Consider the following 16,713-nt stretch of genomic DNA (forward strand, 5'->3'; position numbering starts at 1 on the left):
TTTCTTTAGCACTTTGTGTTTTTTTTTTTTTTTTTTATGTAGTGCTAGCCTATGTGTCCTAAAGTCCTCTGAGCATGTAGGTAATAAATGAGTACGAGACAGCAGGTGAGAGGGTGGGAAGAGAGCAGACAGAGGACAGCAGAGGAAGGGAAGTTCAAAGGTCAGGAAAAAAAACCTGTTGCCATGGCTGCATATGGGGGGACAATGTAAATACTTGGCTGAATGCAACAAAAACAAGGCACCCAGGGGTGAACAAAAAAGAAAATCAAAAGACCCAAAGAAACCTAAGCCACTACTGCCACTAGGTAGGCATAGCATAAGCTTGCTGTGTGTCTGTGCATGCTGAGGATATGCTGTACATAGATTTTACTTTAAGACCATAGGGTTATGAGACAGGCTTTTTCTTTTCATATTTCCTGCTTAGCTTGGACCAGCAGACTAGGGAAAGGAGGGTTTCAACCATATGGCACAAAACAAGGAGCTAGGATTTTGATTGTGTCAGTCATTTACCTTTTTGCTCCACTTCTATTTTACGCGTTGGTAGAGGGAATGAAAGGGTGCAAGGAAAAAAAGAGATTAACATGAATTAACTATCATTTCTGTGGTTAAATATGCAGTAGCACAAGCACATGAGACATGGACATAAAGAAGAATAGCTAGTTTAGTGTGGAGGAGAAAAAGGCAAATGAACATCAGGCAAAGGTGACACAGACACAAAAGGAAAAAGGTGGAGGGAGAGAGAGAGCGAGAGAGAGAGAGCGAGAGAGAGAGAGAGAGAGAGAGAGAGAGAGAGAGAGAGAGAGAGAGAGAGAGAGAGAGAGAGGTTAGTTAATCTTCACTCCATTCAGACGCCAATCTAAAACCAATGGATGCTTAACAGTGAAACGTCATAAAATAAAGGCAAGGCAAATTGTTAGTGTTTACATTACAAATATATGTAAGACAGACATAACAATCTAGACCCCAGAGAATATAAGGTAGCTCAACTAATGTTCACTACTGAACAGATACCAAACAAATTCACTATAATTTATCAAGCTAAGTCATTGTCATGAGTCAAGATCCAAAATTAAAAAGTATAGTTTGATCTTTTTTTTTTTTTAAATCAGGCTTTGAAAACATAACATATTGTATTTGTTAAAAATAAAACATACTGTATTGGTGGATAGCATTAAACATGAACATAAATCTGAATGTGTTTGTGAATTAAACTCACTTATTCAAATGATTCAATCATCACAATGACTAGACTGCTATTATTTCACAGTTTAGTATTATAGATCTCATTTTTCCCCCTAATCAACAAAGCAATCATGCTTTTAATACAACCGCAGAGTCACACTGTGATGAAGTGTTTGAGAAAAAAATATGTTCACTAACATATCATGCCTCTATGCAAACATCACACAACTGTGGATAAGAAATAAACCAAGCAACAGCTGTTCACTCTAGTAAGGATATCAAATTTACATAAAACAGAAATCTAAGCTTTGGCTCACATACAAAAGGACCAAACGCACACTAAACGTGATTGTGTGCAGATTATATATAGATAACGGAACATGAGACAGAGACACTGTTCTCAGTTAGCATACACCTACTATTTGTGCAAGACAATGCCTTTAATACTGTATACATCAAACAAGGAGCCACGTTAAATTCCTAGGAAATCGTAAAAAGGCCAGTGAGGCAGGATTCAAAGAGAATGAGATAAAGACCAGCATGGCAATCCATAACTTGGAGACTCTCTTCCTGGCACAAATGCAGGCCTTTTCACATCGAGGTTTTAAACCATGAAACACATCATGTTTGAAACATTTCATCTCAGATCTCTATGGCTTGACACACTATTTGTGGTAGTGGTGTGATATCTAGCTGCAGTATTCAGCAAGCATCACTGCAAGACATTTCACAGAGCCTCTCTGAGCCACTGAGCAAAACAGCTTTTAACAGAGAGCTGGCAAATGGGCCATTCTTTGGATTATGATTTACAATTACTGGAGAAAAAAATTAAAAAAAAAACCTGGACACCCTGTAGATGGACACTTCACTTGAGAGCCAATTAAGTTTAGTGAAAAAGGCTATATGTGCTTGTGTACTCCATCATTTGTAGCCTACTTGCTAGCATATATGTTTCTAAACTGAACATTCACCCTACTCCATTTACACTCCAATTTTACCACTCAGTAACTGTCAAATGTGATGTTATGAAATTGCTGTTCTCTGCTTTGAATGAATGGAACGTTCACGTCAATGCAATATGTGCAGTGATTACTAGTGTTGAAGAATCTCAGCGGGATGTTCTGAGCGATCATCACCATTCATCATGAATCATGGAATGCCTTTCATCCAGTCAGAAATGAATCACTAGTTTGACCGGACCTAACTGTTGTATAAGCCTATACTAATAACTTTCACTGACTAACTAAACAACATACTGTAGTTGTTACAATATGGGCAATGCTTTGCACTGAAGGTCCATTAATGCAACAATTAGTCGTGAAACTGCATTAAGAAAGCATAAGTAATGTTTAATACTGAAGCTCATGGTTTCATGTTCATCAATGAATTATGCTTTGCATTTAGAAACTCTCCATATCAATCATCATATTGCACAGAGGAGCCACGAACTTCAGTATTGCTGAACACTGAGTAATATTAATTGCTGTAGTCAATGCTATATTAAGGTTAACGACTGCATTTAATTAATCTTAATTAAGTGCACCCTGATGTAAAATTCTTACCATGATATGTAAAATCTGTTTTGATTCAAGAGCTGACATATCCTTCAAATAGATATCTTCTGCATGATAGAGCAGTGTGTGTGTGTGTGTGTGTGTGTGTGTGTGTGTGTGTGTGTGTGTGTGTGTGTGTGTGTGTGTGTGTGTGTGTGTGTGTGCTGGTGCATGTGTAGAATGTGATGTAGATAGCATTTAGCAGCAATTGTGGCTTCCAACAAGGTCTGACACAGTGAAAACAATTGACAGAGCAAATTATCCATCGCTGCCAGCAGGGAATAAAATGGGTTAGTGTCTCTGAAAAGGAAAAGGAGGCAAAACAGCAGCCCTGGACAGATATGAGGAGAGAAAGCTTGTTATCTGGAAAAAGAGGGAGAAAAATCAACTGAAGTCATACATGGTGGAAAATGAGTCTGTCCTTCAGAAGCTGCTGGGGGAAAGAAAACACTAAAACATTTAGAAGAATGTAGGCAAGGACACCTGAGTATAACCCCAGACTTGTAGCAGAGAGACAGGAACCTAAGGACCATATTCACAAAGTGGTGCTTTGGTGGGCATTGCCTCCCTTTATGTTTTTATGTGGTGTGTGTGTGTTTGTGTGTGTGTGTGTGTGTGTGTGTGTGTGTGTGTGTGTGTGTGTTGGGATGGGGGTCAAACCATAGGGTGTCTGTCAGTGTTGATTTGACATATTGCCATTTGACAATGAATTTGTAAGAAATATTCTTTATTTACTACCAGCAATGACTGAGAAGACACCTTTTAAAAAATGTATTTGCAACCTCTAAATGCTCAAGAAGCAGTTCCGAAGTGTGCTTTGCCATTTAAGTTGCTTCAGCTAATTATGTTTGTGTGCAACTTATTGTGACCTGGTGTGTGGCGGGCTGGTGAACATCCACAGAAAACTGCCACAGTGGTGAAACGGGTCTGTCCAAGGCCTTAGCGCTGTTTACTGCTACTGACAGGTGACTGAGATGTCTCCGGCTCGGCCCAATTATTTCCACCCTGAAATGTCTTGGCCGCTATCCAGTGGTCAGGTACTGAATGGCTGAACCCGTGTTGACGCACAATGCTGTTAAATTTATTTTTGGAGGCGTGATGGGGGCGTATGAATACCTCTGCTTCTCTCAAAATAACGGCAGCAATATTTTCATAAAAGCTATTCCTAATTATCTACTAATATGACAGATGGTAGTGTCATATCTTCTTTAAAGGGTCTTTTTAAAGCAAGAACAGGAGTCAAATACCCCCAACATCTTAGAAATTTGCATTGAAATGTTTTGATTAATCTTGAGTCTGAATCTCATAATTAGAGCTATACAAGTTTATTTAGTTTCAGTTTTAGTAAACGCTACATCTAGTTTATAATACTGTCTAGTTGCCATATGGCAGACAGACTATGTTGAAAGTTGAATATTAGAAAATTGACAGTGGATTAGAATTTTTTTTTCTCAAACTCATACTGTAGCATCTTGCCAATTATTCGTAGGCACCAGGGACATCACTTAACACATATGTTTAGAGGGCTGACCCACACTCCCCTCACACACAACCCCGTGGATAAGATGCTAATGATCAATTTAAGATGAATAACATACTTCACATGCCACTGGTTAAACAAACAGCTACTTAGACAGGTTGGTACACAGCGGATCTCACCAAGATGTGTATTAAGTATATGGACCTACTGACTTATCATCTTAAAGCAGGCGCTTACTTAAATATCCACTGCACATCAAAACATTAAACAACATTAAACTGAACACAACTATCCTGCATGATACTCTTTAGCAGTGTTGCCTAACACACTTTGTTATTAATTATACTTCACATTATCAGATTAAACAGATGGTATGCTTAAGGAATGTGTTCGCAGTCCAGCTGCTTGTGTATTGGACTAGTCACTTGTAGGGTAATCTTACTCTCAATGCTTTATGATTCAAATAGCTTTACTTTTCAGCTTTGTTTGATGCTACAAAGGCTTCAGGTAACAGACAAGCAATGTTGTAAAACCACAAAGCCATGTTGATCATTACTCTGTTAAATACCTACCAAATCCAGTGTATTTTGGTCTAAGGCAAATTGAACTTTTTTTGGTGTGAGTAAATGTCATTGTAAACATTTAAAACAAAATTGGGGAGATTATTTCCCCCCTAGAAATTTCCCCAAGTGGAAGTTTACAACATAATTTGCTTGAAGGCTTCTGAAAATTAATTTAAAATCATCTTTCCTTTCCTTTACCGTCCTTAATTCTTTTTGAGAACTCTTGTGGAACACTCAAGTACCAAGGTACTAAACTTATTTATTTTACTTCCTTTATCAACATGGTGAAGCAAAGGTTTCCTGTGTATTAACCACATAGTGTATAAACCACAGGACAGTGTTTTATGCAAGTAAAAAAAAAACATATTTATACCATATTAACCATATTAACTGCCCCTGTATTTTCCTCAGTAGCTGAAGAAATTTTGCAAAATCAATGTATAAACCTTGGCTAATAGTTGGTACGTATCGAAAGCATTGCTAATTGAATGTTAAATAATGGTGCCACATGCTAACATCTAGTTCAGTAGTTCTGTAGGAGTACCAGAGTGTGACTGTCAAGCTATCTGTGCCATTTGGTGCCATTACATGGGGCAACATGGAACACTTTATTTTTTTTTATCTTATATTATATTTATATATTTATCTTATATACACTCTTCATTTGCATATGTCCTCTGTGCAAAATATCACTTGTCTCTCTGTGTAAAATATCACTTGTCACATGGCTTCATATTTCTGCGACAATTTAACAAACTGTTGGCTGCAGCGTCTGTTCACTGTTAGCGTACATGTGTGAGTTGAGGATTCAGGATTCATGTGACATTTTATTTCATGTGTTATTCTACTGATATCATACTGCAGTTAATGTCACCCAAGCACATATTTAATGGTCCCTTATTTTCTTCCACCACTGCACAGCAGTGTTTGTGTATTTCTATGTGCACACAGGAACATTCACTCATGAATGTGAGCGAAATGCTTGAGCAGGAGTGAGCGGTTTTGTCTCAGGAAGCACCTTTTTTAATGCTTTGTGAATATGGCCCTTGACCACCTGACTCTTACATTTGTATGTTCTCATGCTTTGTTTCCCCTCAAGCTGCTGCACATACATAACCTCATATGTTACTCCTATGTATTCCACTGCGCATGTGTTAAATTGGCTTACATAAAACATGTGATACTTTCGGTGTCAAAAGCGGTACATGTTAAAGAAAAAAAATCTGTCAGAACCGTGGCTGGTTAAGTCACATTGGAATTTCTCCACCTTATACTAGTGATTAATCATAACACCACAATAAAAGGAGTCAATATGAATGTAAAATTGAAAAAAAAAATTAAAAAAATAGATAAATAAATAAATAAAGAAACTCAAACCTGTTGTTAATGTTGACATACCTTATATCTAATGGGGCAAAAAAATATAACCTCTTCTATGCTTAATATACATCCTTGACAAAAATGTATCAGGCTATACATTAAATAAAGTTTGGAGGGAATGTAACAGCTGTCCATTGTCTCATTAGCCAAATTTAAGGCTATGGACATTTTTGGTGAAACATGTTTTACATATTTCAAAGCACTTTCTATCTGATGTAAGAAACAGTTAGGAGAAAATATTCTACAGCAATTTGCCTCTATTGTGCAATAAAAACATTAGCTAGGGCTACTAAACAAGATGCCCATTACACATCATTGAATGGAAGACTCTCTAATGATTAGTTTGCCTAAACATAAATATTGAGTTAAGATTTTTTTACTGTAACTCAATATGTGGGGCCTCTAAATGAACAATGTTTAGAATTACAACTAAACTTTAACTTTCAACATACTGTACGTATACATAGTCTGGAAAATGTGGTAGTAAAACTGTGCTATCATCTTTTACAGTCCTGACTAGAATTGGCTTCTTCGCAGCATTTGTATATGAAAAATGAATGCATTTAGCTTGACCTTTTATGGTTCCTATATGTGCTAGAGCAAACTTATCCACTTAACCTGGATTATAGCATGTAACACACTAACATAATAAAACTACATGTGCATCCATAGAGATGCAGGAGAATGCTCATACTTACTATAAGGAACACATTCGTACTGGACCTCAAGGTATTTGTAGGTCCCTGGACAAGGGTCAGGGAAGCTGTCCGCTCCTGTGAGGACGATGCACTGGGTTTTGTTGTTGCACCTAAACCAGGAAGAGGAGGACACGAGTTGTTTAGCCTACATGGAGAGATATAATGGGACTCGTTATCTATTTTGGGTAGATTTCAGTAAGAGTATATGACGTATTTTTAAGCCAAGTAGGCCCATGAGAAGCACCTAATCCTCCTGCCGGAGGTGGTCTGCTTCCAAATCAAAGCCTGTTTCAGTCTGACGTTAACACTCTAAGGAGACAGGCGTGGAGAAGTGTTTTTCCTGATAATATGCTGCCGATAGCCAGCTCCTTAAGAAAATAAACACATAAAAGTTCATAAGGCACTTTTTTTGTCTACGTTTACGGACCCCACCTGCCATCAACCCACCGTTTTATGACCAAATTGAAGGCAGTAGATAGTAGAAGCGTGATTTCTTTCTAGGCCATTTTAGTGAAATGAAAAAAGATAATGTCATCAGATGAAGGCATTTTGAGTCCAAATGGGCTTTAAGGAGTCCGCAACCCCATCACATGTGATACCATCTCATCACTCAACACCTTTGACAAACAGGCACTCTGAGATGGCTCAGCCTAGTCCCAGTCAGAATAAGCAAATGGAAAAATATGCTTCACACAGTGTAACCACAAGCACAACCACAAAGACTTTATTATTGCACCACCCCTATATATCTCAATTTAATTGTGAGGTATCAAGACATGGTGCCATCCAAATGATATAGAAATGAACAATTGGCAGCCTGTACATATAACAACACAAAGGAATTTGACAGGGTCAGCAATCATGCCTGTGTGCATTTGTGTGTTTTCTTTTGAATAATATATCTTTACAAAAGCCAGGGGCTTTATTAAAATCTTAAAGGACAGGGGAGTCGCATTGGGAAATGGGGGTCACATGCAGTAGCACACGGACTGGGGGAAATTCACTTTGAGAGAGTTTCTACTTTGAATTTTAATCCAATTTGGGCCGATTGGCCTACGAATGACCCCGCCTGACTCAATTTCCGTGCTGATGGGAATCAAGGCATCATCAAAGTCCAAATCAAATCATCTTGGGTGTCCCGTTGATCAAACGTGCCACTACAACACCAATTGGTACAATATACAGCAATCAGAATGCATAATTGTTGAATGGGTTTGCACGTTGGCACATGTTTTCATGTATCCCACTGCCACACGACAGAGAATCGTTGCAAACTAGTTGCTTGGTGCAGGCGGTAAAAGAAACTGACAACTTGGATTGTGCAGTCACTGTCAACAGCCAGACAGACTAATTAACTTTGCCCGAACATCCCTTGATCGCTTATTGCTCTCATGTGCTCCGTCCAGACAAATCTGGACATGCAACAGGCAGAGCTCTAAGAACAGGGGTCTGCTTTTTTCTCTGCTTTGACATCCGAAGCCTTTCATATTGAAGAAACACATCCAAAACATATCATAAGCATTGGAAATCTATGACTGAATATGTGTGTGTGTGTGTGTGTGTGTGTGTGTGTGTGTGTGTGTGTGTGTGTGTGTGTGTGATGAAAATCCTACACAATTACAGAAATCTTATTTTTTTGCTGTGTGTGTGTGTGTGTGTGAAAGAGAGAAAGAGAGAGAGAGAGAGAGAGAGAGACAGAGAGAGATACTCTTACTGTATTGTGGCAAATAATACCATGTACCATGTACTGCCGTTAATCAGGTTTATTTTGTTCCATTACTCCTTAATCTGACACACTGTAAATACCCTCCAGTATCATTTGTAGATCAGGTTCAGGCCGATGGCATGAAGTGCTGAATCACTTCAGTGAACCATGCAGGCCTGCCACTGATAATGGTGGGATCGGAGAGGATTATTGTTAAATCAGATATTAGGAGCATCCATTTGAGGTTTGCTTAAGAAGCATGGTGATAAAAGTCGTTTTGTTTATAATTTTATCAACATTAATCATTTAAAGACAGGACACTCTTATTTGCATTTACATTCTATCCAAAGCAACTTAATATGGAAATTATATTACAGAGCCCTTATCCCCAGTGCAACTAGGGATTAAATGCCTTGCTCAAGGGCACAACAGTGGAAGCCAGGAATTGAACCAACAACTTTTCAGGCTACTGCATGATAGCCCAGCTCCTTAACCACTACGCTACCAACACACACACACACACACACACACACACACACACACACACACACACACACACACACACACACACACACACACACACACACACACACACACACACACACACACACACACACACACACCTCCACTGCCACTGCCACTGCCCTCTTTAGGTACTGCTTGAGGAACACTTCAAGCCCTTCCATCTACTCATTTAGCAGATGAGCACCTTGCTCTGCTTGATGATGTATGAGACTCCAGTGCAGCTGATTGGCTCCCATATCTCAGCCATGTCTGTTAGGACAGGAGTGGTGTTACGTCAGCGTGGTTATGAATGCTCTGCTTGTTTTTGTTGTTGACCTGGCAAGTCTTTTATAATTGAATCATTGTTGATATTAGATAATAAATGTGCAACAATACCTGACCCAGGACCTTTTGGTACATATCAAAAGTAATCATAGACCACAGCTTTTTCATACCGAGACTCAAGTTGCATAAAAAATAAATAAATAACACCTAACATCCACACTTCACTCATATGTCCATAGTGTTTAGCAGACACTTTCAGTGAAAGCAAGTGTGAGTTCAACGAAGGTTTAGATTTCCCTTGTATGTCTTTTTTTTTTGGAATCAAACCAATGACCTCAGTGTGGCTGAATGTTTCAGCTGCAGAAACACAGGATTAAATTACCTCTGTGACATGATTTTGAAGGCATCTGGGAGGTAGCAGTTAATGTTCTCCATCTGAAAAGGGTCAGCATCACAGATCTTGTCGTCTGTTCGGCCGTAGTTTGCCTTTTCGATCATGATGACATCACTTCCTGGACAGCGGAGATCGATTGGGTAACCCTCACAGGACAACTCTCTTCTTACTAATCCGAATGGCAGTGCGGCTCGGCTGAAACCTGCAACAGACAAGAGAAGAGAAGAGAAGAGAAGAGAAGAGAAGAGAAGAGAAGAGAAGAAATATTTACTTCAGCACGAGGGAAACAAGACATCAAGAACAAAACAACAGTCATCTCTGCTTGGGCAGAGAGAATGATGTGTGTGTAGATGTGGGTTAGTGTCTGTGTGTGTGTGTGTGTGTGTGTGTGTGTGTGTGTTGGGGGGGGGGGGGGGGGGGTGGTAGTAGGAAGGATTTGGGGTAAGGGATTTTACATTGTTTTATTTAGAACAGCCAATCTAAGGTTTCTTCATTTGAACATATTCAATTTCCTCTGAACTGGGTCTATCTTTTCTTTGCTTTTTCGTCATTGCAAGTGGCCTCTTGAGTAAATTAAAAATCAATTTACAACAACACAATAAATCAAGTCTGCTTCAGTACAACTGTTTTCAACCATTCCATTCTTATTGTTCTACATAGACATGAAAACAATAAGCCTAATGATAACAAAATCCTCTTCCATCAGAGAATGACCTTGCTGTTTTTTTTTTTTTGTGTGTATGATTCTAATACCGAATGATTTTTGGCAGTAAACATTTTACAGGATGTTTTTGTTTTCTATCTGTAAACAAACAAGACAAATAAGCATCTGAAAGTCTGCAATTTAATCCACTTCAATCTTGACTGCTGAAGAAGAGACAAAAGCAGCACAGAAGGGAGAACGGGGGGAGGGGGGGAGGGGGGGGGTGAAAATCAATAATGTGCCTTTGTGCCTCACAAACGTGAAGACTGTCAAATAGTGGTGGTTAAAGGCAAAGAGACCAATTTCAGGTCATTTTGCTCTCCATCAGCAGACGGCTATGCACATGCCTCTGTCCAACACTGGTCAAAACGATCAAACCCTAAAAGCAAACCAAGCCCCCTGTGCATTCCACGTGGCATCATTTGATTGCCAGGAAGCTATTTGCTTTGTTTAGTCAAAAGACAGCAAGCTGTGAAAGTCATTTGGGATAATGTGGGGCATGCATTCCTAAAATCATATAAACATTAACACCACCATTTTGTATGATCACAGGATGAACTCCTTTCAAACCGCATCCAGAACAATAGGACTGAAGATGACTTTTCCGTCCTAATGGCCTAAATTAGTTTGGATTTTCGTTTGACTCGATAAGAGGTCATATGAGCCCTCTATGGATCAATGAGGCTTTGCAGGGACGTCCAGTTGACTGGGCTGCATTCGTTTTCCTGCACTGCACTGGCCCACATTCCCGGCCTCATACGCGTGGCCCTGGCGTTTAACTCACTCCTATAGTTTCACTTCCAGCAAGCAGGCCAAGTCATGCCATGAAATCATTCATTTATGGTTTACAAATTAGCTCCTCCACGCAGTGATTCAGAAGGAGTTTTTGGCACATTTAAATCCTGCCCCTCTGCTCCAGAAAAGGAAACCAGAGGATGTTTGTGGGAACAAGAGAAGCCTCTCAATACGCCACGCTGAGTGAGTAGTTAGGAATGTTTCCCCCTCTTTTCCTGGGGAACAGCCTTTAAATGCACAACCATCCCCTTCTCCTCTTTTAGTAACAAACTAGCAATCAGACACTATTGCTTCCTAGCTAATAGTTTGGCAGTCCACTCCGTGTATTACGGGAGACAAAGCTGGTCAGAAAGCAACTTTCAAAAGGCTGTGAATTGATTGGGCCCGCGGCTGAACTACTTTCTCACCCCCATGTAGACGCGGGTGACTGACGAGAATATCTATGAGGGGAGGGCAATGCGCTGACAGGCTCACGGAACGCAAAAACAAGAGCCAACTCACAATGAGTCTGCACTCGTCAGGATTATAGTGGACCCTAATCTATGTTTACATTTAAATATATGGTCAAAATGGCCTGCAGTGCTGTGGTATTCTCAGATGTACTGGATACAGTCCAAGTGTATCCATATGTAGTTTCACTGCCTTCCTGCTATTTACCCGACTTATAGCAGTTACTGGTGACTATTACGGAACGATATTAAGAGCTTTTCCACTCTAACCAACTACGGCATTGTGAGGTGACTTAATGGTTATCAATATCTGTTAATAAATACATTTCAGTACATCCTCAAGAAAATATACAACAACTCTGAAGTAGGTAGTTGAGATGAGTCATGCCTCAACTTGGATAAATATACCCGTAATGATGAATGGTTCATTCATTTTCACGAGAGTATTTTCATGAAAATCGAAGAATCGCAAATTAAAAAAGGCAGACACATAAAATCAACTTCATCAATTTGCGCCAGGTGTGAGATGAAAGGAGGTTGTGTTTTTATTGGCTGGTTTCGTTTATACAGTGCATAAAGTCGAGGTGAAAAACGTGTGAATGTCTTCCCGCGCCTGGTTCTCTTGTGCAGCTGTTTGAGCTAAAGAGGCTGCAAGCTCCCGTACTATTCCTCTGACATTTCCAACTAGATGATTTCATTAGCAGGCAGAAGAGGACACATAAAAAAAAAACTGAAATATATTAAGACCTCAATAACATCAACCAAAAAACGTGTTCCTCACTAAAGTATGCAAAGCTGCCATGATGAGTTGTATTCCTCTATTTTAATAAAGCCTGCGCCTGCTTACGTTGAGAATCCCTCCAACACCCATAATTGACATGGCACGGAAGTCTGTCCAGTTCATTAAATTAATGTATGAGTACCTTACACCTATCGATGAATACTTCAAATCCATGAACACGCCATGTAGAAATTGCAGTGCAGCACTGAAAAGACTGAAATTCTAAAAACATCTGTTTTGAGTTACATTTGTGGCTTTTACAAATGACATTATGTTCTTTGTTGGGACAGAAAATTCAGCTCAGCACAATATAAAACCTAAGACATAGTTTAGAAAGACTTTGCCATTTAAAAAATAAATCTGAATACCCTCCAGAACTTTGATCAGTGTTGTTGCTTTTAGTTTCAGAGAGGAACAATAATCATCGTAAAAACTGTAATCTGCTCCATTTAAAGTGACCTAACTCTTAAGTCACATTGTGATTAAATGGAATGCTCTGTCCCATTTCCATGGCAACATGTCCACTGCTGCCAAGATCAATGAGATCCCTTTTCCAGCTTTGTCGGCACCTCTGCTCCCCATCATGCATTCCAGTCACTCTCACACACACAGACACACACAGACACACACACATACACACACATACAAACACGAATGCAAACACACACACACATGCATGCACACGCACAAACACAAGCACACACATACACACACAAACACAAATGCAAACACAAACACACACAAGCACACACATACACACACAAACACACACACACACACACTGTGGACTGAAATCAGCTGGTCAGAGCAGTGCCCTGCTGGCCTGCTCTCCATGCCTCTCCTGTCTCCATAACTACAGACGTCTGCACAGTCTCAGTGCAAAATACACTTGCACACATTATCATCTGCTCAAAGGCAGTTCTATTGTTCATTGAAACACAGAATGAAAGGCAGTAGCCTACTAGCTAGTGTGTGTGTGTGTGTGTATGAGTATGTGTGCGTTTTATCGTTTGTGTGTGTGTGTGTGTTTGTGTGTGCATGAGTATGTGTGCATGAGTATGTGTGTGTTTTATTGTTTGTGTGTGTGTGTTTTATTGTGTGCCTGTGTGTGTTGTGTGTGTGCATATGTAAATGTGTGTTCCCATGCATGGATAGACAGACCCACAGGCTCGCATGCTGACTGACATATATCACCTCTGGTATGACATTGCACTCCTGTGAGCCGAGGCGAGGTGACGAAGACATACTAATGCAATGACATATTGCAGTCTCTTTGGTCATATTATATTTTAATCTCCTCTACAAAGCAAATCAGCTGGAAAGTGACCATCTGCCAGGATATGAACATCACTGAGAAGTGGGTAATTAACAGAGGATCTCCCTTTTCTCTCTCTCTCACAGACACACACACACACACACACACACACATGGTGATAAGGATTGCAATCATCATCCCTGCGTAATCACCCTTAGTCAAAACATATCCCCCAAAGTTTTGTCCTAAATTTGTGATTTGGCATACAATTTAATCTGGTAGATTTGCTGCCAAATGTGCTCAGGAATGGTAGATTGTGGTTCATAATTCAGCCTCTGTGAGCCTCTTGGAGTATTTCCACTCTGCTCAGAACCCTCATAGCCAAACTATTACAGTAGCTAGGAATTCTGTTACTTCACACTTCCACACAAACATGGTCCTGAAGTCTCTCCCTTCCTGACACAACACTCTGAGATCAGCAGAGAGAGAGAGAGAGAGAGAGAGAGAAAAGAGAAAAAAGAATTGGGACGCAGACAACGATGATGCCTGTCTTTGGCAGTTAATGCAACTTTGAGTCCGATCTGCCCTGACATCCGCTCCCATCTCCGCTGAATGAGCCTGCAACACTCCGCAGGCCGGCATTATTTCATTCTTTCCGTGGACGAGGTCGCTTGCTGAGGGGATTTAGGAGGGGGGGGGGGGGGAGTCTGGCATATAGAATGAGTGGGGAACCACGGGCGCCACAGCTTGAGTCAGACAGGTTTTTCCTTCCCGATCCTCATCACGGGGCACAGGGGTCTGCAGAAGTCAGAGGAAATCTCATGTCAAGGCTTTCTGCTCCCGCTACAGTGGCCTCGACGCCATAATCCAGCAATATCCTTCACAAGAGCTCGTTGTCTCAAGAAGTCAGGTGTCACCGAGACGCCACGAGAGTAGGTGTGGGGGAACTCGAACCATGTGCCGAAGCATTCTCCTCACACGGAGAAATGTGAAGTAGGTGGGATTTGTCATGGGAAGTAAGTAATGTTTGCTGGAACTAAGTAATGTTTGCTGTTTATTTACTAATTGTTATAAATGTTATATATATATTATATATAAGTAAAACAACTTGACTGTGTTATTTACTTGATTAGTTAGTTAGTTAGTTAGTTAGTGAGTTAGTTAGTTACCGGTAGTTACACTTGATCCTTATCTTGAGAGGATTAAAAAGCTTGAGCGAGATGTCATTCAGGGTAAAATATAGAATCGAGTCTTAGTCTTTAGCATTTCTGAAGTCTGTGAGGAGAGGTATAAGGAAGGAGTAGAACTTCAACATCTAACACCATTTTTTATTAAAGTGAGACTCTGACAATATCTCTGGATAAAAAAAGGGCAATAAACAAACAAACACACACACACACACACACACACACACACACACACACACATACATACACACACACAAAACAGTGAATCCTAACATGCTTGTGAAAGAGAGGCCTCTGAATGCTTCCCTTCATGGTGTATTATCCCAACACACACACACACGCACACACACGCACACGCACACACACACACACACTCCTTTGCTCGCTCTGAGACTGCTCGGCACCAGGCGCCCCCACCTCATTTGTATTCCCCACCAGTGTTCGCCTCGCTTCATTTACATCTTTTTCTTCCATGGCAACAGCAGGTGGGCTATCGGGAGCATCTTTGATATAAGTACGGACCTCTAAAAAAAATACCTTGTCATTTAACACAGGGCAGACATCATAAAAAAACAGCCCCCCCCCCCGCTGCTTCCTGTTCGCTCGGCGAGGTGGGCTTTTTGAAGCAGATATTTTCGACTTGTTCGGCGGCGGTTTAGATTACATCTGCATGCCACGCCACCCACTCACCCACGGACTGGCTGAGGGAATGCGTCAATACGCAAAGACAAATAAGTGCTTTCACTGTACCGAACTGGCCTCCTCTGCCTGCTATATTAAGTACATGCTCGCTCTGGGAATATAATACATAACAATCAAATCAGTCATATGAAATATTGTACCAAACGCTTTGAAGCATTTTATAGAACACACACACACACACCCCACACACACACACACAATGCACACACACCTGTGCTTTTTCAGTGTCCTAACCATTGGCAAAGGCATGACTTAAATATACCAGGGGAGCCCCATGAGGCTAGGAGGAGTTATTATGGAATTCGGTTTTCAACGATCCTGTTCTTCAATTCTGCCAATAGCTCAGAAATATGCAAACAGAGAAAACATGTAAAGTCATTATGTGTTTTATTGTCCCAGAATCCCCTTTGCCAGTAAATCAGTAGTTGGCACCACATTCATAATTTACCCGAGAATCATTCACAAGTTATAGTGATGGCAAAACAGCTCCCACTTATTTAAAATTCATACTTCTGCAGTCTGCAGGTTGGCATTCTGGATATTTATCAGACTGTATTAGCTGATGTGAAAGAAATCTTCCTAATGCTTGGCAGAAAAAGCCCTCATCTTAGTCACAGAAATGAGTGTGAATATAGATGGCTTCAACTACACAACATCATTACAAGTGGCACTTTAATAACGTTATTGCATGTATTTAGATGTGCTCTTATATGTCATGCATACCCATATTTTGGTAGACTGATGACAATGAGACAGAGAAAACATGGGGTAATTGCTGTTGGCAGTTGTCATAAATGCTACAACACAGGGGATATTGCTGCAGTGAATCTCCAATAACTGCATTACACACTGCCTAGCTTCTATGCAACAAGAGGAGGATTACGGATATTTGGCTCAAGCAAAGCCTTTCATTCTTGCTTACTCTATATTCTATACTCGGGCATTCTATTAACTGGTGATTTAAAGTATTTTGTTGTACGCACATTTTGTGTGCTATTTCATGCTGCCGTTGTTGTCGTTTTCCTGAAATTAGGCACAGGGTACAACAACCCTCACCAGCGCCCCCAACCCCCGCCCCCCACCACCACCAACCCCAT

General features: G+C 40.4%; 1 protein-coding gene across 30 annotated transcripts in view; it reads right to left on the reverse strand.

Moving 5' to 3' along the window:
- adgrl2a (adhesion G protein-coupled receptor L2a) overlaps positions 1-16,713 on the reverse strand; it is an 81,399-nt gene that overhangs the window by 33,939 nt on the left and 30,747 nt on the right. For 23 of the 30 annotated variants that reach the window (XR_006021090.1, XM_042056717.1, XM_042056712.1 and 20 more), the window contains exons 3-5: positions 9,733-9,946; positions 6,857-6,966; positions 511-525 (exon numbers count right to left, since the gene is read on the reverse strand). Coding sequence is in view for 29 of the 30 variants with exons in the window: in XM_042056717.1 (XP_041912651.1) it covers positions 511-525; positions 6,857-6,966; positions 9,733-9,946 (339 nt within the window). In the remaining variant the exon portion in view is untranslated. The remainder of the gene's footprint in view (positions 1-510; positions 526-6,856; positions 6,967-9,732; positions 9,947-16,713) is intronic. The other 7 variants (XM_042056729.1, XM_042056731.1, XM_042056727.1 and 4 more) reach the window with 1 other exon arrangement.

The sequence above is a fragment of the Alosa sapidissima genome, chromosome 12, assembly GCF_018492685.1.
Source record: "Alosa sapidissima isolate fAloSap1 chromosome 12, fAloSap1.pri, whole genome shotgun sequence".
Classification (NCBI taxonomy): Eukaryota; Metazoa; Chordata; class Actinopteri; order Clupeiformes; family Clupeidae; genus Alosa; species Alosa sapidissima.